This window comes from Anomalospiza imberbis, chromosome 17, assembly GCF_031753505.1.
Source record: "Anomalospiza imberbis isolate Cuckoo-Finch-1a 21T00152 chromosome 17, ASM3175350v1, whole genome shotgun sequence".
Taxonomy (NCBI): Eukaryota; Metazoa; Chordata; class Aves; order Passeriformes; family Viduidae; genus Anomalospiza; species Anomalospiza imberbis.
The window spans coordinates 8,548,488-8,573,365 of NC_089697.1; the positions used below are offsets into that span (position 1 = coordinate 8,548,488).

The 24,878-nt window shown below is 50.9% G+C and overlaps 1 protein-coding gene across 1 annotated transcript; it reads left to right on the top strand.

Annotated features, from left to right (window-relative positions):
* Positions 1-338: 338 nt before the first annotated feature.
* EEF1A2 (eukaryotic translation elongation factor 1 alpha 2) lies at positions 339-13,344 on the top strand. Its single transcript, XM_068207885.1, has 7 exons — positions 339-562; positions 4,634-4,813; positions 5,812-6,108; positions 10,225-10,375; positions 11,767-12,023; positions 12,111-12,345; positions 13,042-13,344. The coding sequence occupies exons 1-7, from the start codon at positions 419-421 to the stop codon at positions 13,167-13,169; spliced, it is 1,392 nt and encodes a 463-aa protein (XP_068063986.1). The 5' UTR covers positions 339-418; the 3' UTR covers positions 13,170-13,344.
* The last annotated feature ends 11,534 nt before the right edge of the window (positions 13,345-24,878 follow it).

Genomic DNA, 24,878 nt, shown 5'->3' on the forward strand with positions numbered 1-24,878 from the left:
GTTTTCCAGGGAGGAAGGGCACCTTCGAAGCATCGATGACGTAGCCCTGGGAACTGGGGGTCTCCGCGAGGGCGGTGGAGGGCAAGATGCCGAAAAACACACGGCGTCTTGCCGAGACTTGGAGGCTGGACGTGGCTGCCCGAAATAGCCCGGCTGGCCTGCTCCGGGGGCACGCTGGCTCTGACCCAGCGCGGGCAGAGCTGCCAGACGAGGCCGGGCACCCCCGGGCGAGTGGTCCAGCGGGAAGGTGGGGCGAGGGGAGGACAGCCTTTCCCGAAGGGCTGGGAGGGGGTTGGCACAAAGGGGGCTCTTTTGACGCGCCTGACTCTTCCTCTGCAGCCTCCCCCAAAAGGCAGCTGCGTTCCCACCGCCCTCCCCAGCGCCGCCCGCCCCGGCCAGCCCCGCGTAGCCCAGCAGCATGGGGAAGGAGAAGACGCACATCAACATCGTCGTCATCGGGCATGTGGACTCTGGGAAATCCACCACCACCGGGCACCTCATCTACAAATGCGGGGGCATCGACAAACGGACCATTGAGAAATTTGAGAAGGAGGCTGCCGAGGTGAGGAGCCCCTCTCAGCCTGCCCCCACCCCGCATTCCCACCCGCGGGGATGCTCCACGCTGATCCCCGCGAGTATCCCATAGGCAATATTCCCTTTTTGCTGGTGTTGCCCTTCTCTTACCTTCCATTTCTTCCCTTTGTTCCCATCTATTTTTCTCCCTCTGCACCCCTGGGTCTTCCCGACTTCTCTGGCCTTGGGAAAATAGGCCATTTGGGCACTTGTCACCCTCTGTTCCGGAGCTGGGGGACTCCCTGCTGCCGGCTGTTAATGAGGACAGGGGCACGGCGAGGTCTGCAAGATGGGTCAGGGAACCAGCAGTAATCACTAGAATTTTGGAAAAACCACAAACCATGGTGCTTCAAAGCATGAAATTCCTTCTAAATATGGTGCATGAGGGGGAAAACCTGATAATCCCTCACTGCATAGGTCAGGGCTGCCTGAATTTCACTCTGAAGCATCAGTTTCCAGTGCCTGCTGGGGACAAGGTGCAGCATCAGCTGGACCACTCATTTGATCCAGTTGAAAAACCTCATTCTTGTTTTCCTCAGGCAGGTGGTCTGGTGTGTAGTGTGATTGGCAGCCTATGACACAGAAAACTGGCTGGAAATCTGAGCATTTAAGTTAAATTCTTTTGTTTGACCCTTGCAATGGTGGCATTTATAACAATTTTATGGTGCATACATTTAGAAGCTGTCACACAGCAAAGCACTACCTGATACCTGTAACGTAGCAAACCCCAAGATTAATGAGGAAGAAACAGGCTTGGGAAGAAAAATGTCAATTGGGAATCCTGAGAAATTAATGATGGTAAATTCTAGAGAGGTGTGTGAGCTGGGAACAGCCCGGCTGTGTTATCCATAGAGCAGCTCCTGTCACTCAGAAGATGGTTTGTCGTCATCGCTCTGGTAATGCAGATATCCCTCTTTTTTTTTTTTCAATTTTTTTTTCTGGTCAAAATCTCACATTTCACTGACAAAAAAAAAAAAGAAAAACAAAAGAGATTTACAGAGCTGCCACTTATGATTTCACATTTTGCTGTCTTGACCTTTTTAACTTGCCGATAGCATCTGAGCTAAATCCCTTATTTTTCTGTCTCACTTTCAGCCTTTTTTTTGCACCCTTAAGCCAAGGAGCCTCTTCCTTCATATAAAATTATCCTTCTCCCCTGGTTTAAAATGATTGCTGATATATTTCCACAAATTCCCCCCCTTTACCTATAAGATCAGATAAGGCATGATAAGGTTATCGTCGATGTGATTGCAGTGATTTTAATTGAACAGGCACTTTCACTGACTTGCCAGGATCCGCGGGCACCGGAGGCTGCTATTAATAGCCTATTGACTGAGCGTACAGACTCCATTTTCTGATGCAGGGCTGGGGAAGGGTTTGCTTCCATTAGGTGGCATTCACAGGAAATGGAGGCCTGCGTGCACCCAAAAGGCCAACAAAAAAACTCCAGGGTCTCTTATTTTATTTAAGAGAAAAGAGCGAGGATTTCTCTCCTTTTTTTTCCCTTTTGATTCAAGGGCAGAGGTAACAGTATCTCTGAAAGAAGGGTTGTTCTGTTAAAAAAAAAAAAATAAATAATCAGTATTTGTGGCCTTCAAATAGAAAGATGTCCCTCCACTGGGGTTCGATCAGGGAAATTCAGGCTATTTCTGGCACTGAACAGGGAAGGTATTGTGCAGAGCTAGATAATTCCCTGGGTTTTTCAACACCAGCCCTGGGTAACTGAATACACCCCGTGAAAGGAGGGAAACTGTTGGCTAAATAAAGGACCTTATTTGTCTTCACGTTACGTGTGATGCTGAGCTCTGGGGGGGTCTCACATGTGATGAGCAGCTGGTTGTGTGTGTGGACATGGCTGATGGCAAGAAGGTGCTGATTCCCACTCAGCTGCCGTGGGAGAGCCAGGGGTCTGCTCTGTGCCTCAGTTTCCCCACCCAGAAGGGAGGCAGTAGGCTGCTGATGGGGGAGAGGCTGTGGGATGTGCTGATTGACCTCCTGCCCGAGAAGAGCCCCATTATTAATGCAATGCACAAATGCACCATTCCCTGCTGTGTCTCCATTTCCAGCAGTAAATGAGCACACCCTGATGACTCCTCCCTGTTCCCTGGTAAGGAGGAGTTTGATGTGCGTGCTGGAAAGGGTTAACCTGGCCCCATCCCTGGAAGTGTTCAAGGCCAAGTTGGATGGAATTTGGAGCAACCTGGCCTAGTAGAAGGTGTCCCTGTCCACGGCAGAGGGGTTGGAATTAGCCGATCTTTGAGGTTTTTTCCAACCCAAGCCATTTTGTGATTCTAAAAACCTCCAAGCTCCTCCTCTACCCCCTTGCTAAATCCAGTGTCAGGAAGATGCTCAGGAACAGAGACTTGATTCTGGATTTTTCCATGCCAGTGAGAGCTCACAGCTTCCCAGCAGAGATTGGGCATCACCTCCTTGACCTGGCGTCCCCTCTGAGGAGGGGAAATCTTACCCCTGGCTTTAGGATTTTGCCCTTAATCCTCCGGAGCAAGCTGCAAAGTCATCGCAGCACTCGGCCGTTATGAAACAGGCTGTCACCGTTAATTCCTTGTGTTGGCTGGGAACAGGGCTGGAGTGTGGGAGAGGGAGCAGAGCAGCAGACCAGCCCCCAGGCATGGTGTGGGCAGGGCAGGTTTGGATGTGATGCTGCGTTCTCTTTCCTGGGGGGGCTTATCACTGATGAGTACCTGCCAGCGGGAAGTGCTTTCCTCCGACCTGTGATTGATAATGGGCCAGAAGAAAATGTGATTGCAGGGAAAAGAGGGATATATGGATGGATGGATGGATGGATGGATGGATGGATGGATGCAGGGTATCACAGCTCTGACCTTGCATAACAATAGGAGACCATTAAATCATCTGCAAATGACCTAAATTCCTTTCTCTACCTTAAAACCTCCTTGTATCTGAGGCCAGGAGCTGATGGCTTCAGCCCATTTTAACCCCTTGCTTTGGCCAAGCTCCCCTGACTGTCCCAGCTCACAGTGTGGTCAGCAAGGGTGGGCTTGTCCTGCCCCATCTCCACCTTGGCAGGATCCCAGCTCTGACTGGGAGCATGACCTCCACGCTGGAGGGAAATCCAGCTCTCCCTGGTGTGGTGACGTCAAAGGGCTCCAACCCAAAGGAGAAGGCCTCCCAGAAGTGCCACCGTGTTTTACCAGGGCTTTATCACAGGGCAGAAAGATTTACTGGAGCTAATCTCCCCGAGCGTGATTTCCTGCATTACAGTGTTGGCTGAGATTTTGGCCATTTGGCAACGACAGTTGGTCTGGCTGCAGCTCACAGTAGCTTTTGCTGTGAATTTGCACACTCTGTGGCAAAAATCAATCCAATTTCTATTCTGCTCATTGCAACCATCTTTCATTTCATTTTCTTTTAACCCATTCCACCCCTGCCAGTTTTGGCTCACTCATGTAGCACTGCCCTTTCCCACTAACCAGCTGCCTCACAGGTCTGAGTCATGGATTAAAATCCCAGAATCAGAGAATCATTTAGGTTGGAAAAGCCCTCTGAGATCATCGAGTCCAACCAGCACTGGCAAACCCACCACTAGACCACATCCCTGTGTGTGCATCTCTGTGAAACCATGGGAAATAAATCTCATAAACAGATATTTTTCAATAACCCCATTAGCATTAGGAAATGGGATAAGTATATAAATATCCTCTCAGAGACATTTAGTGTGACAAGAAGCAGCTTTCCATATTTCTGTACAGGATTTCCCAGCAGCAGTGCAGAACCATGGTGTTTCATGGAGGAGACCTCATGGGCTGCTGCCTCCACCCAGCCCCACTCACCAATTCACTTCATGGCCCTTCTTCCAGCCTCTCCTGCATCCTGCTGAGGAGCATGTTGAGAACAATATCTCCTTTCACCTGTATTTTTTAGTATATAGACCACAGCTCTCACTGAATTTAGGGCATTTTACCTTTAAATGTTTGCAGTGTGACCCTGTGTGAGCTTGGGAAGTGCCCTGGAGGGTGGGAGGCCATCACCAGTGCTGTGGCTTGGGTTTCTCATTAGTTCTTGCCTTTGTGTCGGCCAGATGGGGAAGGGGTCCTTCAAATACGCCTGGGTGTTGGACAAGCTGAAGGCCGAGCGCGAGCGTGGCATCACCATTGACATCTCGCTGTGGAAGTTTGAGACCACCAAGTACTACATCACCATCATTGACGCCCCTGGCCACAGGGACTTCATCAAGAACATGATCACTGGGACCTCCCAGGTGAGAGATGGGGCCCAGGGGATGGGGGGGGGCTGCTGGAGGGGGGAGGCTGAGGCTGGTTCACAAGCTCAGGGTCATGCAGGTGCTGTTGGAGTCCTTTTGGAGGTGGGGAGTTGAGAGTGCAGACATTGAGGAGTGTTCAGCAGGGTCCACCCAAGAGACTGGGTGGCACCAGGGGACCCAGCACACCATGGTCCTGCACCTCCCTGGGTGTCTGGGAGAAAGGGTGTCTTTGGGCACAAAGAGGTGGTTTCTCCACCCCATTTCCACCCACATGAGAAGGCAGGATGAATGTGGCCTGCCTGGGAGTTGGGATGCTGCAAGCTACAGGCCTTTGAGTGAGGGCATCTCCACACTATTTTAGCCTCAGCCAAATGAGATATACAAGAAACTTCCAACAATACACTAGGTTTTATTGGATAAAGGAGGCTCCACAGATCTTTTCTCCTTCCTTTTCCTCAAACAGCTGTCTTTGTCCCACATTAAATTGCCAAACCCAATGGCCTACCCTTCCTGAGTAGGGTGGTTTCCCCTCATTGCATTGTGGGACATCCCTGTGACTGATGGGTGCTGAGTTAACCCCACTACATGCCCAGTGAGATTTCCATTGAGGCACCAGTTGAACTGGGCATGGCTTTCTGCCAAACCCAGACAGCTTCTGCTCTGTGTTTTGGTACAAAGCAATCTAGGTAACACTTTCCATTCCTGGAGTCACACCCATCACCCAGGGAGGTTTTTTGCAAGAGTTCAGTAGGGTTTTAAATAAAACCTTGTCTGTAGATGATCAAGATGAGGTCCTGGTCGGAGTCCGGTATCCAGGAGGGATCCCCACTGGTTTCCCACTCACCATGCAGAACCATGTGGGGTCGGCAAGTCTGAAATAGCACAGCTGGGTCAGTTTTAAGGCGGATCAGCAGCTGGCAGGGTGCTGTGAGTCCCTCAAAGCCCTTGGGGGGTCACCAGGGCTCTGCAGCTATTCACTTGCTCTCTCCCCCCAGGCTGACTGTGCTGTCCTGATCGTTGCTGCCGGTGTGGGTGAATTTGAAGCTGGCATTTCCAAGAATGGGCAGACCCGCGAGCATGCCCTCCTGGCTTACACCCTGGGGGTGAAGCAGCTCATCGTGGGCATCAACAAGATGGATTCCACAGAGCCCCCCTACAGCGAGAAACGCTACGACGAGATCGTCAAGGAGGTCAGCGCCTACATCAAGAAGATCGGCTACAACCCGGCCACAGTTCCCTTCGTGCCCATCTCGGGCTGGCATGGAGACAACATGCTGGAGCCCTCTCCCAATGTAAGTGTGCCTTGTGTTACGCTTCTCCCCCCACCCTGAGGATCCTGACCTGGGCTGAAGATGAACTCCATGCTCTGCAAGCATTTCATGCACCCTTTGTGCACAGAGGCCCGTGCTGGCAGCAGATGATGTGTCATGGAGCTCTGCTTGGCCCTGGGCAGGATGGATGGGCTCACTGTTCATGGGTGCTGTGCCCTGGCCAAGCACCCCAGCAGCTAAACATGAGCATCTTCGGGAGATGATCTGTCTGACTTTGCTTCTGGGCTGGGATTTGAAGTTTTCACCTTGTCAGAGCTCATGGTGACATTAGAGCAGCAATTGTCGCTCTCAGCAGGAGCAGCGGGTGTGGTTTTAGGGCATTGTTTCTGAGGAAATAACACAATCTGGGGTCAGGCTTGGAGCAGCTCCCACAGTGCAGCTGAGCTCCCTCGTGCTGGGTCTCAGGTGCCCTTTCCCATTGATGCTCTGTGTCACTGCGGTGGCCAAACCTCCACTTCCAGTGCTGGGATCTCACTCCTACAGGTGGTGTTTTCTTCAGGAAGTACCAGGTTTCCCTAGCCAAAACTACAGTTCCCTAGAGCATCCATTTGAGGCTGCTCCTTTTCCCGTTGGTTTTTACTTCCACTGTGATGGGGATGGTGGGGACAAAGGCAGGGTGGGCCTGTGCCATCATTTCATACATCAGAAAGAAGAACTTAAGAAGGATGGAGGTTTTTGGGAGACAAGCTGCCCATAACTATTCTGACACTGGTTTTGTTGGAGAAAAAGCTACCTCTGGGTTAGTATTTTAAAGAAATGATGGGCTGGAAAGTTCTGGCTGGAGGAAAGTCCCTGCTCTCCTGGTGACTTCTGTGTGACCTTGAGCAAGTTGCTAGATCAGGAATCGCTTGTGAAACCAATGGGAAATTTGATGCTTAGGGGGACGTCAGGACATCACCTGTGGGTTAGGGCAGGGCTCTGTGATGAGTGAGGCAATCCATGAGTCCAGCAGCAACTGAGGGAGGTCAGGGATCACAGGCCTGAGGAAGGGGAGTGCTGCAGTGCAAACTCACACAGTCATGAAACACAGCTCCTGCCCTGCACAGGAAAGGCATCTCCCTTGGGATGGCTTGGAAGGAAGGAATTATTTGGGTGCCTGGGAGATTCCTGTTCCCTGAGGAGCAGAGCTGGGATAAAGGTCAGCCACGGCCATGCCAAACCCAGCCCCGTGGTTCCTGAGTGCCTCAAATCAGGCAGGCTCCAAATGTCAGCAGCTGCTGGGCCGGGAAGATGATCCTGAACAATTCTCCTATAAATAGGCAGCAGAGGGGAGGCACAGAGCAGGAGGGGCTCTGTGACCCCCTTCCTCCAGAGGGGTCTCAGGTCAGGTTCCCAGTGTGATGTGCTGTCTGAGAGAAGGCAGGGGATGAAACAACTCTCTCCTTTGTCCTAAGGAGCTAGCTGGCTCCTGGGTTCTGCCTGATCTAGGGAATTGGGAAGAAAATCTGGCCTGGTCTGGAAGAGCATGAGCTCTTCTGGAGAGGGTTTTGGGACAGACTCCTCCTTCTCGTATTGCAGCACCTCTGGGAAAGCTTAACCAGGAACCTGGTGTAGATGTCTCTTCTCTCTTTCCTCGCCTGAAAAAGCTCTGATTATTTTCACTTGTAATTTCTGGACAGGTTTCACCAAAGCACAAGGCAGTCAAGTGACTTGTCTGTCTGTCAGGGGACTTATCAGAAAGTGGGGATTAGAGCCATGATGTCCCTGCAGCTCCTGTTGCCTCTGAGCAAGGGGGGTGTGGTGGTACGTCAGGCTGGAACTGGCTCTGTGTGGGAGACTCCAGCCCACATCCCTGTTGCACAGAATCCCAAGGCCAACTGAAAAAATGACAGCTGGGCTGTGCTTCCATCAAAGTTTGGCATTTGAGAGCTTTTTGGGAAGTGGGGTGTTCTGTGAAGCAGTTCTGTGATGCTCCAGCTGGCAGAACAGGGTCATTCCATGTGGCATGGGAGATTTTCACCCCATGGGAATCTGCAGCCCAAACAGCCACAGTCTCCTGTGTCAGGACATGTGGTTGCTTGGGGCTGCAGCCTCAACACTGGGGGGTGTGTGGGGGGGGATGTTGAGGTGCTCATGGGCTGGGCAAAATCAGGGAAAGGCGATTGCTCTGTAAAATAAACTTTGAGTGTTAAAGAGCTGGAGCTCAGCTGTTATTTTGGGGAGCTGGAGCAGGATTTGGTCAGATTCTGCTTTTGCCGTAGGAGTGGTGGAGTAGGAATTACTCTCTGGGGAGCAGATTTGGGGAATACATGACAGGTTTTATTTGGGTGGCCATAGGAGGCAGCACAAACCAGGTTTTGCAGATGCTTTTCACCCTGAGGCCACCCTGAGGTTTTGCAGAGATTTGTTCCCAGAAGGTGTCTAAGTTCATCTTTACCTGCTTCTTGGCATGTCAGAAGTCCCCTGGAGAGAGAGATGGCTCTGACAGCCAGGTGTCATGGGCAGAGGTTGTTATCTTCCTGTGTGCCAGAGCTGTGTGGGGCAGAGAGATGGGAGCTGTGGGCACTTGGTGGCCATCATCCTCGAGAGCAAAGCCTGTGGGCAGGTGGCCACCAGGCAGCTGCTGGCACAGGTCCCTGCCTGGCGTTTGGGCCATGCGACAGCAGGATGGGGGAAGGTCTGAGTCATCCTGCACACAACACAAGGCTTCCTCACTGCCTGGATGGAGTTTGCATTTTGCCAAGCTGTTCCCTGGCTCTGGGTCTGGCTGCATGGCGAGAGCTGCAGTGGCCTGGGAAGAACCCACTGCAAAAGTGTCCCCAGGCTCCTCCTGCCGCTGCCACCAAGAAAGGCAAGGGATGTCAGATGTGACCCTCTGAAGGGGCTGACCTGAATGCTTTGGATGCACGCTGGGCTCCCTGCCTGCATCCTGTCTTTCCCCCTCTCCTTCCCAAAGCTGGTGCAGATTGCAGGATTGGAAACCAACCCTGGCATAGCCACATCCTGCAGGGATGGCTGTGAAGCTGGGGGCACTTTGGGGGTCTTGCTTCACCCCAGCCCCCCATGCCCATTGCACTGTGCCACTGGTGCTGGTGCTAAGGGAAAAAAGCCACATCCACAAAACATGTGATGAATTTGGGACACACAGGAAGCATTTGACATTAGAATGGGAAAATACTGTCTAACCCTCTCTGTGCAGAGGCAGGGGAATGGCCTTGCAGACTCTGACCTCTGCTTGTTGTGTTAGGGTTGTCTCAGACCCAGGACTAAATTTTTCTTTCCAGCAAGCTCCAGGTGTTGCTACAGTTTCCAGATGTGCAGCATCACCCCAATAAAGCACTGCAGTTCCCTGCATTTAACCATGGTACCTGAGCACATTCCCACTCCTCTCTGCCTCTTTTCTGGGCAATTTTTAGTTTCAAAACCCACTTTAGAGCAGAAGAAGGGAACATCTGTGAAAAGCAATCCTGTCTCTTGGCAGCTGGGTTTGCAGCATCCTCCCAGGCCAGGGTTTAGAATCCAGACCCTGGAGGGGTGATAGCAGGAGTGAGGGGGGAGAAGCATCTCTCTGGGGCTCGCCTTGGAGAGCACCTTGGTTGAGCACTTTGTAGCTGGTACTTGGCTGCAGACCCTGCAGTCCCTGTGCTGGAGGCAGCATTCCTGGAGGGCAGGATCCAGGCAGCTGCTGCAGTGCCCAGGGTTTGGTGTTGGAAGTGGGGGCTGTGAGTTTGCTGGCTTTAACCATTTCCATCCTTTTTTTCCTGTTAATGAATGTCTTGCTTGTTTCTAGAAGAGACAGAGGGAGGTTGAGCAAAGGGGTGCAGATAAACCTGCAGGGACGGTGGAGTGGAAGGAGCTCCCCAGCATCCTGGTAAAACCAGGACATGGCAGGACTGACTTTATGGAGGTTGTCCTGGTGGGAAAACTCTCTGGGTTTACCTGTGTGTGCTGAGGACAGGCACACTCAGGGCATGTTGGAAGTGTTAAAGGCCAGATTAGATAGGCCTTGCAGCAATCTGGTCTCGTGGAAGGTGTTCCTGCCCATGGCAGAGGGGTGGAATAAGACGGTCTTTAAGGTCCCATCCAACTCAAACCATCCTGTGATTCTATGGTTCTCTGTTGCTGCTCTCTTCCCAGATGCCTTGGTTCAAAGGCTGGAAGGTGGAGCGCAAAGAAGGCAACGCCAGTGGGGTGTCCCTGTTGGAGGCCCTGGACACCATCCTGCCCCCGACCCGCCCCACAGACAAACCCCTGCGCCTGCCCCTCCAGGACGTCTACAAGATTGGAGGTGAGCCTTGCCACTCCTCTGCCTTAACTGGAGTCTTCATTCCATAGAAATTTGGGAATGACATTTCCAGGTGTTGGGAAACTGGAGGGATTTGACTCTTCAAACCAGAGATAATGTTGGAGAAAAGGGTGGTAGCTCCAGGGCAAAAACCCCATTTGAGCTTGGACTGTCTGGGGTGGAGGTGGACATGCTCAAAGGTGCCCAGGGACCAGAGAGGAGCAGCAGGTTTGTGAGCTCTCCCTAGGGAACACATGATGCCAAAATGGCTGCAAATTTGTGTGTCCCAGAGGTCATGGCTGGCCAGGCAAGCTGGAGGCAGCAAAAAACATTCTGTGACCCAGGTGAGAGACAAGACCAGCAGAAAGGGCCACTGAAGCTGGTGCATGGCAGCTTGGCTGGGACCTGCCCAAGCTTCCCAAATGCTGGTGTCCATCACTGGCACCTCCTTCTGCTGAGCTGTGCCAGCCATGTAGGGAGTACCGTGGCTGACATGTGTCCCCTTCCCTCTGGAGAGGTGATGGGGACACTTTGCTCAGCTATAAATACCCTGTGAGCTCTCTGACCTGCTGGCATAAGTGGACAGCACTGCTGACTCCCTGGCTGCTGGGTCAGGCAGGCACAGAGTTTTCCAGCTCTTTCCCACCCTTTTCCAAGGACACATGCACTACAGGGGTTGAACATAGTATTTTAGCTGGGTTTTTAATGGAGGTTGCTGCTGTTTGCAGCAGATATGAAAGATGGTGAGCAGTTTGTGTCCTCCCCTAGCTCAGCTGGGGCAAAGGGAACTGGTTTTACTGGGAGGCAAGTCCTTGGGGTGGAGAGATCTGTGGGAAGAGGGGAGGTGGAGGCAGCAGGGTGGATGTGGAGGAGCAGATGGGTCCAGCCAACCTCTTCAATCTCTTTTCAATGTTGTTTCTCTCTATCGTTCTTCACCTGCCTCCAAAGGGGAATTTTCCCAAAGTCTCCTGGTGACACAGGGTGTAAAAGATCCCAGTCATTTAATGAGCTACCCTCATTCTCTGTCACAGCTGGTGGTGTGGCCATCGGGGATGTGGGCAGTGTTGTTGCACACATCCTGGGATGTCCCAGTCCTCCATGCAGGAGATATCATAGCTGATCCAGGAGAAGAACTTTTGGGACATGCAGATTGCTCAGGACTTTCTGACTACGGATTACTTCTGTTTTACAAAACGTTGAGTAGGAAGGATGGACTCAGTGATTTTCAAGATCCTGGTGTTGATCTGCTGAAAACTTGGGGGTTTTGGGCAAGGAGCAAACACGTTCTTTGGTGACAACCAGTGTCAAAATCTGCTTTTGCTGAATCCAGGCTCTGGCCCAAGGATTGGCCCAAGCAGATTGAATTTTGCTGCGCTCTGTCCTTGTCTCTGCAGGGATTGGCACAGTTCCCGTGGGCCGAGTGGAGACCGGAATCCTGCGGCCTGGCATGGTGGTCACCTTTGCCCCTGTGAACATCACCACTGAGGTGAAATCCGTGGAGATGCACCACGAGGCCCTGAGCGAGGCTCTGCCTGGTGACAACGTTGGCTTCAACGTGAAGAACGTCTCGGTGAAGGACATTCGCCGCGGGAACGTCTGCGGGGACAGCAAGTCGGACCCGCCGCAGGAGGCAGCGCAGTTCACGTCTCAGGTGAGCGGGGCTTGTCGATGCCACCATGCCTGGTTTGCCACCATCCCCTAGCTCCCAGCCTTGCCATGACATTGCTCTGTCTCCCAGGTGATCATCCTGAACCACCCTGGCCAGATCAGTGCTGGCTACTCGCCCGTCATCGACTGCCACACCGCACATATCGCCTGCAAGTTCGCTGAGCTGAAGGAGAAGATTGACCGGCGCTCTGGCAAGAAGCTGGAGGACAACCCCAAGTCCCTGAAGTCGGGTGATGCAGCCATCGTGGAGATGATCCCTGGCAAGCCCATGTGTGTGGAGAGCTTCTCCCAGTACCCACCCCTTGGTAAGGGAATGGCTCTTTGGAAGTCTCCAGGGGAGGAGCATGAGGGCTCTGTGGGTGTAGAGCTCACACCAGACATGCTGAGCTTCTCCCAGCTAGATGGGCAGGGAGCTGAGGATGTTTTTTGCTCCCTCATGTGCTGCCAAGCTGGGTTTCCGGAGTCTGGGTTTTCCCTCTGGGAGCAACAAGACCGTTCCTTAATGGTTACTAAACTGTGATAGTTTCTGAACACAGAAATATTTCCTCCTCTCTGCCCTAAAACAACTGGTCAGGAGAAGAAAGAAGGAAGTTTGCTCAGTGGAGGCCACCTTTTAATGCAGGGAAGTGCCATGCTTGAGATCTAGGACAGTTTGGATTGGAAGTGACATTACAGGCCATCTTGTTCCACCCCGCTGCCATGGGCAGATACACCTTCCACTAGACCAGGCTGATGTTGCACATCTGGAAGCTTTAGCAGTGCTGGGAGCTTGCAGAGAAGAAATGGGGTTCAAGTTCAAAATATAGTAATTTAAATAGAGGGGAGCATCAGGACTAACAAGGGTTGATAGCTCAGGGCTTGTCCCTGCAGAAACCTGCTCCAAGGGCAGGGATAACACATGGCACCATGAGTAGGGGGGTGCAGATCCCACCACCACCCTCCCAGAAGAGCTCAGCCTCCGTGTCTCACTGGCAATCCTCCTCTGTCTGTCTGTCCCTCAGGCCGCTTTGCTGTCCGTGACATGCGGCAGACCGTGGCCGTGGGCGTCATCAAGAACGTGGAGAAGAAGAGTGGTGGGGCTGGAAAAGTCACCAAGTCTGCCCAGAAGGCCCAGAAGGCTGGCAAATGAATCGTGGGCTCCCAGTGCATCGCGCAGAAACCATCCCTGACACCAGGACGCTGCCACCGACTCCCCTGGGCGCACGTGTGCACATCAGCTTGTAAGAGTTTATATGTCAACGACTGGATGCTCACCATTAAGGTCCAGTGGAAATTCTTTAAAAGGAAAAGCATGTTCCAGCGTTTGTGAGGCTTCATGTTAATTTTACCAATAAAACTGGTACAACATCCACAGTGGAAAAAAAAAAACCCAAAAAACAACCAAAACCAGACAAATTCCCCCTCCCACCCAAGGAAAAAGAAAAAAAAAAAAACCAAACCAAACCAACCCAAAAGGTGTGGAGCTGTGTGTGTGTGTGTCTGTTACTGAGAGGGGCTGGGTTGACTGGGGGCTGTGTAGTCTCACTTAGAGAAGATGGTAGGATGGGCACAGGAGGGCCTGGGATAAGGAAATAAGGAGGAAGGAGAACAGTTGGGAGCTCATATTCAGGGTGTCAGCCAGCACTCAGCCCTTCCCCAGCTTGCACCCCTTGATCCGAGTGATTCCCCCAGCTTGAACCTGCAACAGTTCTCACAGCAGTTTTGAGGCTTTCCTTAACCAGCTCAAGCCTCTAAAATATTTTTCCAGGATCATTATTATATTTTTTAATACAAAACAGGCTCAAATTGAGCTCCTACAGTTATGTCACTGAAAGAAAGGAACACAGGGCTCCCCATGTCTCTGTAAGGGTGAGCAGCATCACTCTGGGTCTTTGCCATGCCCAATCATTTTGGGAGCAGTGAATGAGACTGCCTTCTCTCCCCACATGCTGCTCTGCCTCACACATGGTGGATCCCTGGGCCTTTCCAAACAACACAACAGGAACATTTTTTTCCTGACTGAAAGCCAGACATGAGTCAGGTCTCGCAAGAAGCCCCAAAACTCATGGTCTTCACCCAGGGCAGTGTCTTGACTCCCATCACAATCTTGCAGCTCCAGGCAAGGTGTGCAGCTCTCCCAACTCCACCCAGTGCAGCTGTCCCAGTCCAAAGGGTTGTGGTTGCTGAGTGGTTGGGATTGACCAAAAAGCCACAGCCAGGAGCTGTGAGGGGACTGAGTGGGAGCCCCGAGTGTGAGGAGGGGCTGTAGGTGGTACAATGGGGCAGGGAGAAGGAGGGAGGCGGTGTGAGAGTTGTGCTTCCACTACCTCATTCCTGGATGTTTCCAAGGGACATTTCCTCCCTGAAGGAGGCATTAGCACCGTGCTGGGGCATCCTGAGCTTGTCTGTGCCCATTACTCGGCTTTCAGGAGGAGACAGTGCTGGGAACAGATGGCCCTACACATCTCTGTGAAAGGCAACATCATGCAAGGCCCTTTCCAGGAGAGCTCCAGAGGCACCAGCATCATCATTACTGTTTGTGTCACAAAGCCCTTAATGATCCCAATTAACATCTGATGCTCTGCAGTGCTGAGTGTCCCCAGGCAGAGCCTCAAGGAGCTGACATGCAGCTGAATTACAGAGAGCTCTGCATAACCTCACCCTGCCTGCTCCCCCAAAACTCTCCCCATCCCACGTCTTCATCTGGCAGCCCATGGACACAAACTGGCTCCCTGGGCCACGATCCCCAAAACTGTGCACAGGCCACCAAGACTCCTCACCCCTCTCCATACACCCCACATCCACCAGCTGCATCCACAGAAATCAATTTGATTCCCAAGGTCTTTGCAGTATCTGGGCTCTCTGAAGTGCCATGTCCTTGGCATGCCACAAATTGGAAAGGGATCTGGGGATCCCTGCAGGCACAGCACAGCCACAGGAGAAGGCTGTTTTCCCACTGATAGTTTAATCTCATCTTCCAGCTCCTCCTGCATTTCCCATCTCCCAAGGCAAGTTTTCACTGAGCCAGCTTGTGCCTCTTCCTGGGTATTTCCAAACAGGAGAAAATCTTCATGTGCATGACCTTCCTGCATCTTTAGAAGCAGCAGCCACGGGAACTCCTGTGGGAATATCCCTCCCACGCTGTTCAGGAACCTCCAGCTCCCTGTGCCCCATGGAAGCCAGCCCCTGGCACAGCAGGAGTGGGGACAACCGTGGGGTCAGGTGGGGGACAGAGAAGAGCAGGCACAAAGTCTGCACCTCTCTCACTATTTTAAAAGCAAAAACAGGCCTGACAAAACCACGTCTTCGTTTCCATAGAAATATGCATGGGGAGCTGTGAAAGATACTCTGGTAGCACTGCACAAGTGGTGAGGTAATTAATGATGGAACTGCAGAACAAAAGCATAAACCCCAGAGGATTTAACTCAGACTTGCTCATGGCTCAGAGCAGGGCCAAGTTTTAACCTCATCTCAATGTGGGTTGGCACCCCAGGTGATCTGCAGGAACACAAAGAAGAGATGGTTCCTGAAGTGAGATCTCAGCAGCAGCAGCATCCCCCATTTTGGGAAGTTTGGGTCAGGATCTTTAGCGAGACAGAATTAAGAGAAATATTGTTATTTAAACCCACTTCAAAGCATAAGGTTCCCAAAAGAAAAATACACTGAATTTCTGGGCATCTCAACACAGTATCAATGAAGCCACAACCTGCCTCCAGCCAAACCTTGGGTTTGAATCCATTGTGGATCTGTGTTTTGGGATTGGATCAACAACCCAGCATGTGCAAATCACGGCCTGGCCCCACAGGGCTTGCAGGCACACAAGCAATGATGCCCTTCGTTTGACATGATCCACTTTGGGGTCCTACCAAAATGATAAACACACCAACAGCCCCCTGAATTGGACCACAAGTGGATTTTGGCAAACTTTGCAGTGAGCTCAAGCTAATTTTGGAACCATCAGCACCGTGATGGAGCTGGTGGGTGTGTGTGACCCATGGCAGGTGATAGAGCTGTAGTGGTGAGATGGATTTTAAAATACCAAATTCTCCTCCAGTTCCTCCCTGCTATGGCCAGGTGTGCTGGGACGCCACAAGTCAGAGGCATTTTTTTCATAGCAACTTTTATTGTTTTGGAGTTATTTTCCATCCCAGTCCTCCCTGAAGGCGTCGCGGTGGCTGCTTCCCGTAGCAGCCTCATCGGTGCCATCTCGTGGAAACAGGGACAAACTCCTCCTGGAACAGCTGCCAAGCCGAGGAAACCCAGACCCACGTCCCTGGTCCTGCCAAGCAGGCAGCACGTCCAAAGCAAAAGGAATAGACTCGGGAGATGCAAAGTGCTTACTGCCATTTCTTTGGGGACCAGAGTTTTCAAATGTGGTTTTATTTCCTGAAATTTGAAGTTTGTGGAGGGAAAATTACTTGAGGTTGTAGGAAAGTCAAGAAACATCAGGGCTGGCTCTGCTGTACAGTTGGGGATCAGCTCTTCAAAAAGAGAGAACCCAAAGGGCCTGGAAGAGGAGGCAAGGAGAGGGAGGTGTGTGGGGGCTGGATGTGACCAGCAGCCAGTTTCCAAAAGGGACATCATCTCCATGATGCAGCACACCCTGTGCACAGCATGGCACTGATGCCTTGGTGGGGGCTCCTGCTGGAGAAGGGAAGATCCCATGAATGGCACCATCCTTTAGGTGTGAATGGACACCTCTGGCTGCTCTTGTGGCATCCACTGGAAAGAGGAATGAGTACTTCTCCTTTCCCACCTCTACCCTCTTGTCTGGCTGTGTGCTGTTAATAATTTAAAGTTTTCTTAATCCACTGGAGCTGATTGGCCAACACAGCAGGCGTTTGGGGCTGCTCTAAAAAATTTATAAGGCTTTTTCAAGATTGCAAGTGGAATCCAGGCTGCAGATGCTGAGCTAGGGGAATTTGAACTGCCTGCTGCCCTTCTGCACTTGGAGGGGAGTTAAAGCATCGGCCACAGCCCCTTGTCAGCCTGGGCAGGTCCCTGCAGAGACCCAGCACAGGCCACACGTCACTGGCACGCAGAAAACCTCTCCAATCAGGGCAGCTCCTCTCCCATGGCTCCATCATCTGTCACCAGAATTTGCTGAACCTTAACCCCACACAGGCAGTGAGGTCCTGCCCGTGTCACACTGACTCAAAAGTCTTGGTGACATCTGAAGCATTTACACAGCATTTGAAAATACACCTCACTGGGGGAAGAAAGCAAACCAAGATCTCCTGACCTCCCGTTCTGATTTTGTTGCCTTGGAAGCCAATGTCACTGACTGCCGAGGAGGCCAAGGTGCCATTCAGCCCAGAATTCACAGAGGACATCACCCAAGGGAGTCCTGCCATCGCCTGCTGGCGATGGAGATGCTGAATCATCTGTGGTAGCAGTGGGAATGATGCACATGCATCACAAAGTGACTACACGACCTCAGAAAGTGACTTCATCCCTAAGCAATGTCTTCCTTTGTGTCCCAGCAGATGCTTCTCTTCTCCTTGGGCAGTTGCACAGCTCATTTCTCCTTGCAGAGCTGCACTGCCCGGGCAGCTCTCCATCCAGCATTGGTGTAAATCACCTCTGCTCTGCTCCCTAGCCCAAGTGTCTGGGCTTGGCCTCTTTCCTGAGCAGATCTGCACAATGTTGGGCACCCAGGTCAGAGCAGATGTGGGTTGAGGCCATCCCCTCAGCCTGGGCAGTGCCTGGCCCAGTGGGGATGAGGAGTTCTCCCTGGATTTTGTGTCCTTGGGGCTGGTCACACACCTCTCAGACTAAACCTCCTTGGGAAGCAGACCAAAAGCTGGGGGAAAAGGCTGATCAGGGCAGAGAACATCCCATGCCTGGGTGGGTCTCATCTCTCCGTCCTGCTTCCCTTGCACCCCCTTCACAAAGTCCACCCTTGGCCCCAGAGGTACAAATTCAGAGAGGAGAGTGGGAAGCCAGGCTCTCTCCCAACATTCTGTAACATGCCAAGGGCCAAATCTGGGAGGTTTTGTCTAATTTCCTTTAACCACCTCCCTCTGCATTTCCCCAGGTTGAGATCCACATTTTCAGGTGCATCTGCAGCCAGGGGAACACAAAGCAGCTGCTCTGGCCAGGACAATGCACCACAACCCATCCTCCTCTTGGCCTCTGCTTTACCCTGTGCAGAAATATTGCTGAGCTGAAGAGAAACCGGAGCTCTAGCACAGCCCAGGGTGCAGCTCTGGGCCAGACTCTCCCTTCTCCCTTGGGTAGCATTTAGCCACCACTCTGATGCTTTATGTAGAGGTACTGCAGCATCTTCAAATAACTCATTTCAGCTCTGCTTGCAAACACTCCTTTGCTGCCTACAAATTTAGGATGGCCTGGTTTTGCTTAGTCTAAATGGTTTGTAATCACCCCGAGTCTGGCACTCTTCTCATGCCTTATATCTGCTAGATGCTCTCTGCAGTCCCGGCCAGCCACAGCCGAGCACTCAGGGTAATGAGTCTGGCAGCAGCCGGGCTTTGGGATGGGGATACAAGCAGGGGAAAGAGAAGAGGACAATCCCCAAATATCAGCTTTGTGGGGATGTGACGGGCGTGACAGCAGTTACCTCGGACAGGCTGCGGGTTTCTGAGCTGGCTTTTGGTGAGGGGTGCAGGAGACACGGGAGTGTGTGTGCCAGCCCTGCCACCTCTCACACGTCAGTGCGGCGAGAGGATCCTCTCCAAGGACACGGCGTGGAATTCTCCCCCAGCACCGCCCAGAAGGACTGCGGTGACAAGCGAGGGCGGCCGTGGTCGATGGGTCCCTGGGGATGCTCCGGGCGGCTCCGTCAGAGCCACGGCCGGGAGGGAAGCGCTGCCGCAGGTCAAGAGCTTTGGTGTCCTCACACACCCGCGGGGAGCACGGGGAACGTGCCGGGAGTGGGGACAGGGCGGGGTGGCCGGGGCTGAGCACATCTCCAGGTGCAGCTGAAGTCCCTGTCGCGGGGTGGCCCGGGCAGCTGAACTGTGCCCAGCGGACAGCTCCTGTCAGGATACAGTCACAGCTCGGTTTTACAGCAGCCTCCCCTGCTCTGCCCGCACAGAGATGCTGATGGAGAGGTTTTGAGGGCACAGCCGGAGCGTCCGAATGCCCAGAGGACAGGAGCAGCGTGAGCGAAGTTGCGAGAACAAAGGAGGCATTGCATGAAAATCAGGCTGGAAGTGAGGAAATGCCACCCTACAGGCACAGCACCCGCATTTTCACCTGGGGAAAACGTGCCCCAAGTGCTTGATCTGCCCTGTCCGACACCAGAGATGTTTAGCAGGTGCTTCCCACACAGGATCCAAAGTGAGCCCACAAAGAGGGAATTTCATGATCTCTAGAGCCAGGGGTGCTCATTTTCCCATGGTTTTATGTTTCGAATAATGTCCTGTGGGTTTCTGATGTCCATTATTATCGTGTCCACACATCACCCGTTCCTGCAGCGAGGAGATTTCTGTCCTCTGTCTCATCACATATTCTCACTCAAAGCAATCTGAAATGTCCCCCCTATCTTTAATAAAGAAGATAAAAATTGCCCAAAAGCTCTGCAGTTATTACAGGAGGGAAGAGAGATGCAGATGCAGGTACACGAGCTTTCCTTAAAACCTCAGGTTAAAGATAAATAAATCATAAACCCTTGCCCTTTCACGTTCTTTTGATTTCCCAGGTGTCCAGGCTGAAAGGCTGAAGAAAGCCTGCAGCAAAAGCCCACGGTGCACAGAAACTATGAATTTAGTTATTTCAAGGGTTTTTCTTTGCAGATGACACATGGTATGCTGTGACAGAGGCAGGAGCATGGAGACAGCTACGTCTGCCTGGCAGCTTCCCAACAGAATACTTCCATTTCTTTTAAACCTGAAACATGGATCAAAAGCAGCCCTCCCAACTAAAATCAAAATCTAATATTCTTTCTTCAATATTTTTGAAATGGAAAAAAATTACATGGAAAAAATGTAAAGCAGATTTTTTTTTTAATTTGGAAGGGTTTTTTTTAAATCTCTCTCAATAATGAAGAGGTAAAGTAATTAGCCTTAAAGCTTTTCAGTATTTTAGTAATTGGGTTTGGTTTTCTTACTTGTCAAATCTGTAGATTTTGACATTTCAGAAAGAAAGAAAAAGAATTGAAAAGAAAGCTTTTGCATCAAAAAAAGAATTTTTTCCACAGCTTTAGAGCTTTTGCATCTCCTCATGCTTCTCCCCTCCTGCTGGCAGGGACCCTCCCTTGTACTCCCTTTCCCTGCTCTTCCCTAAGGAACACCCCATCCATGGGACAGGATCAGATGGGATTATTTCCTTCAGAGATGTCTGATCCAGCACAGCTCCCCACGTGCTGTAACCCCAACAGAGCTGGAATCCCCCTCTCATCCTGCCCCAGCATCTCCTGCCCTACGCACCAACACCCCCTTTATGCCCCCAGCACATACCAAGCTTGGGCTCTAGAAGGTCCCTCCCAACCCAGGACACCTGGACCACATCTGAAGCCTATTTATTTGAGCTGTTTTCCCTTCCATGTCAGGATAAAGCCCAGATCAATCTGACGTGCCCCTCCTTGCAGAGATGATGTGTCAGAATCAGCTATTTCAGTATGGGCTTGTTTTCTTCGGATGACAACCTCCAGTCCCTAAATATTCATGCAGGTTTTGATTCAGCTTTGAAGTCAGTGGGAGGCAGGTGCTTGAATGGGAACAAAGCACCTAATGGGTTTTGTGGGACTGGGTCGCAGCCAGGATGCAGTTATGGTTCTGGGAGGTGCTTTACTGGGACCAGAGCCAGTCCTGAGCTGGATTCCAAGCTCCTGAAACCAGGCGAGGCTGGAAGAGCTCCCAGGTGAGACCAAGTTTAGTTTTGTTGCTGTAAGTTGTGTATTGTGGAGAGCACAGCTCTGGTTTGGAGACACTGGCACGGGGCTCTTAGTGGGAAGGCTTCTCCATCTCTGAGTGGTCATGCCCAAGGAGCTTGTGGTGGTCATCAGGGTGTGAGAGGAGGTCCTGGAGCAGCCTTGTCCTGGGGGATGAAATCAAAGAGCCCTGAGGTGACAGCAATTTGATGGGGTGGCTTTGGTCCTTGTGGGTGCAGGTGGAAACCCAAGGAGGTCAGGAGGAACAATGTGAGCACTGGGAGATGTGAGGGATGACTAAGAGAGCTAAATTTACAGAGTCTGGGAAAAGGAAGGCTCAGGGGCAACTGTGGTCACGGGCTAAAAATACCTTCAAGGTAACAGTATAAATGAAGAAAATAAATTACACGTGGTCCCAAAGGAGGTGAGGGCAGGAGAAGGAGCTGGAGGGCAATGATGGAAGCGTGGAAAGTAGAGATGGGGAAGGAGACCTGGCCAGTGGGGAATTTGCCAGGAGAAGGCTCTGTGTGCACTGAGTGGGACGGAAGCAGAGCAGTCTAAAGGTGACAGGGAAATGGGCTGGGTGCTGGTCCCTCTGTGAATTACTTTCAGCTTTGTGGGTGCTCTGAGAGTAACGCAACTTAATTCAAAAGAATTCACCTTAATTTTGCTTTTTTTTCCCCATTTGTTTTTCCTCCCATGTGCCCAGTCAAGCAGCTGTTTTTTCCAGAAAACAGTTTACCTTAAAGTCAGGTCTTCACAGCACAAATTCATATTTAGACCTCAGCAATTTTAATCACCCTTAGAAAAGAGGAACAAAAATTTCTAGTTTAGAATGGAGCATGTGTGTCTCCCAAGTCAACTCAGTGTAACTTAGGGAGATTTCTGTTCATACAGTCAGACACTTCCAGCTGCAGCTCAAGCAGGATTTGTCCTGGGTTTTTCTGGAGCAACCTCCAATGAGGTCGGTGCTGTCTAAGAACAGGCCAGGAAGATGGATGGTGGCACAGAAATTTTGTATCCAATAAATATGTAATATAGAATAAGCAGCTCTGTCAGCAGCAGGATGAAGGGAGCCTAGCTTCTTCTTATCAGCATGTTGCTTGCAAATTCTGATTGAAGATTTTTAGTGGTTGAGAGGCGTGGCCTCCTCATGGGCACCTTTTCCTGTGCCTGGTAAAGAGGAGAATACACTTTAAAATCCTCTTTGAAGGGGGAAGAAGGAACCATTGGGGAGCCTCTGTCTATCAAGGCTTCTAGTTTTGATGAAAATGGATAGAAACTTAATTAGCATTGAAACAGATGACTGTCAGATTTGATTAGAACTGGAAAACCATCTGGCACACCTTCATTTCACGTGATTAAAAAAAAAAACTTTAAAAAAATCAGTGTTGATGCTGTGGTTGTGACTGATTGCCAAAAGCAGCCTTTGCTCTCTGGCTGGTTTGAACCCTCCTGCTCTCGAGGTGGTCCTTCTGCACCAGTGTCCTCACCACCCTACACATACTCTGCAGCTGTGCCACAGCTCTTCATCCCAAATGTGGAAGCTTTGGCTGAGCATTGCCTTCTATTCTAGCCAGAAATGTCACACTCACCTTTTTCCTTTGGAAATTTGTAGATTTCTCCATTTGTGCACATGAATTATCTTCCCTACAGCTTTTTTCCCCTGAAGGCTCCACCTTATGCTGGGGAAGCATCTCCTTCCAGGTCAAGTTCCTTGTATGAACCAACCTCTCTTGGGTCAGGGCCACTGGTTTCAAAGCCAAAACTGATTTGGTGTGTGTTGGGAAGAGTCATGCAGGGAAGAGACATGAATAATCAATAGACAGGGGCTCTTGAGGGCTGTTTTCTGCTCTGAGAAGAGGATGGGGGTGGCGGGAGGTGAGGGGGAGCTGAAGCGGAGTGAGATGGGTGGACACGGTGCAGAGAGACCGAGCTGTTAATGTCTTTTCCCTTGGCAGGTTAGTGTTGCTGGGATGTTGCAGCATCCTTTACAAGGGGAGGTAAAGCCATCTGCTTTCGGGTTTGAAAATAGCTCTGGGAGAGAGCTGTGAGTGACAAAACCCAGGCTATGGGTAGCACAGTTCACAGAAACCACCAGCTGGGTGGGGATGGAGAAAGGGCTCTCGTTCAGTGTTTCAAGCAGAAATTTACCCCTGGAGTCATTCTACATATTTCACACCAGTCATTTCTTACTACATCTCAAAAATCACCAGGGGATAGAGCATGGACTTTCTATATCTTAACATGGATTGATGGATTTCATCCTACCTTCAGGGTCTAAGCTATCTGCCATAGTGTTTGTGTTTTAAAGCCATCACCAGTGTTGAAAGCTAAGGACTGACTCAGTAATTCTGTTTGTTTGTGGAGACATAATGTCCTTGGATCAGATAAAAGCACCTTCCCACTGCTGCTTTTATATACCTCATTAATTCCCAGTGTTAATGGCTGTGTCTTGTCTTCTGCTACCCAGCAGAAGTGGCACACAAGTGACTCCCTCTCCAAAATTACCTGCTGCAGGCTCTGTGTAGGACATCACAGCTCAGGAAGTGTTTGTGTCCCAACAGTTCCCTGAGACTGCTGCTCCTCTCAGGGCTGCAACTGGCCAGGCACTGGAGATTGGATCAAGGGACAGCTCCTGTGAGTGGCACGTGGGGGTGGAAAGGGGAGAGCCATGTGCTTCTGAACACTCAACTGCAACTGGTGGTGCCAACCCATAACCCATGGAATATTATAAAAAAGGAGCTAGAGACGCCCTAAGAGTCCAAGGTAAAAAGAAGGGGTGATGCTACAACAGGCCTTTGTCCACAATCTCAGGCCTTTTCCACCTCCCAAAGACCACTCTGTTCACAGAAGGAGGCAATCCTTGATGTCAAGGCCTTGCTTGTCTTTGAGATTTTGCCTCTCTCCCGAGTGAAGCAACAATCCCTGACAGCCCCTACAACCACACCGTGCCTTTCCTCAGCCCAGCCATGACTTGGAAAGAGTGAGATCCCACCCCTTACCTTTCCCACCCCCCATTTCTGTTGGTCTCAGAAATGCAGGATACCCAAAGCTGTGCTGCAGCGTGACACTGCGAATGACCAACTAATTAGGCAAAGAGGAGTGTATTGAATTTAGATTCTTCTTTAGGGCTCACAGACTATTTGTAATCTTGAATTTGTTAATTGAAAATTGCTTCCTTTGTTTGTTGTTGGCCTTTTTGTGGAGGGGGATATTTCCTGCTTTGGGACTGCGTCACTGGATCTATAATAATGCACTTTGTACATTAGTGCCAGGCACATTTGTAATTGGCCACCCTATTAAAGAACACTAATGATCTTACAAGTGTTCACAAATAATGAATAGAATGGCCTCTCATTGAATTGAGCAATTTATTCACTGACATACTTGCAGATCTGTTTTTCCAGGATTTAACCCAGCTTTAGTTTTCTGCCTGTCTTGCAGGGATGGATTCTCTTTCAGCCATGTGTTGGAGAGAATATGGGTCACAGGAAAGGTCCTGTTCATAAAAAATGTAGGGCTGCTCCACGCTCACTCTTCTCTCAACGTGCATGACAGGGTTTGGGGAGTGAGAGGCAGCAGCTTTAATCTCAGTGCTCCTCTTATCCATTAGTTCTCACTGGGATCCTCCTGAGAAATTAGGAGAGGACCATAAAAACAAGACTTGAGACGTGCACTCTGAAAGGTTATGTTAATTTTCTCGTTTAAATATGAATTTCAGGAAAAGCTGGCAACAATACAGAGTGGTAAGACTGGTTTTCCATCGAAACCCTGGGTGGCTCCTGCAGCCATAAAACTAGGGGCCACCATTTTGCTGCTTCTCTACTAATATTGCATTGAGGTGTTTATGATGAAAGGAGCAGCTTACCTGAGCTTGCTATTTAATTTACATAAAAAAAGTTTTGCCCTAAAGCCTTGTTTTACTTACAAAGAACATGCACAGGTGTGCAGTTGACAGATCACCTGTGATTTTTTAGGTTGTAAGGGATAGAAATGTCGCTGGGAAGGAGATGATGATCTTGG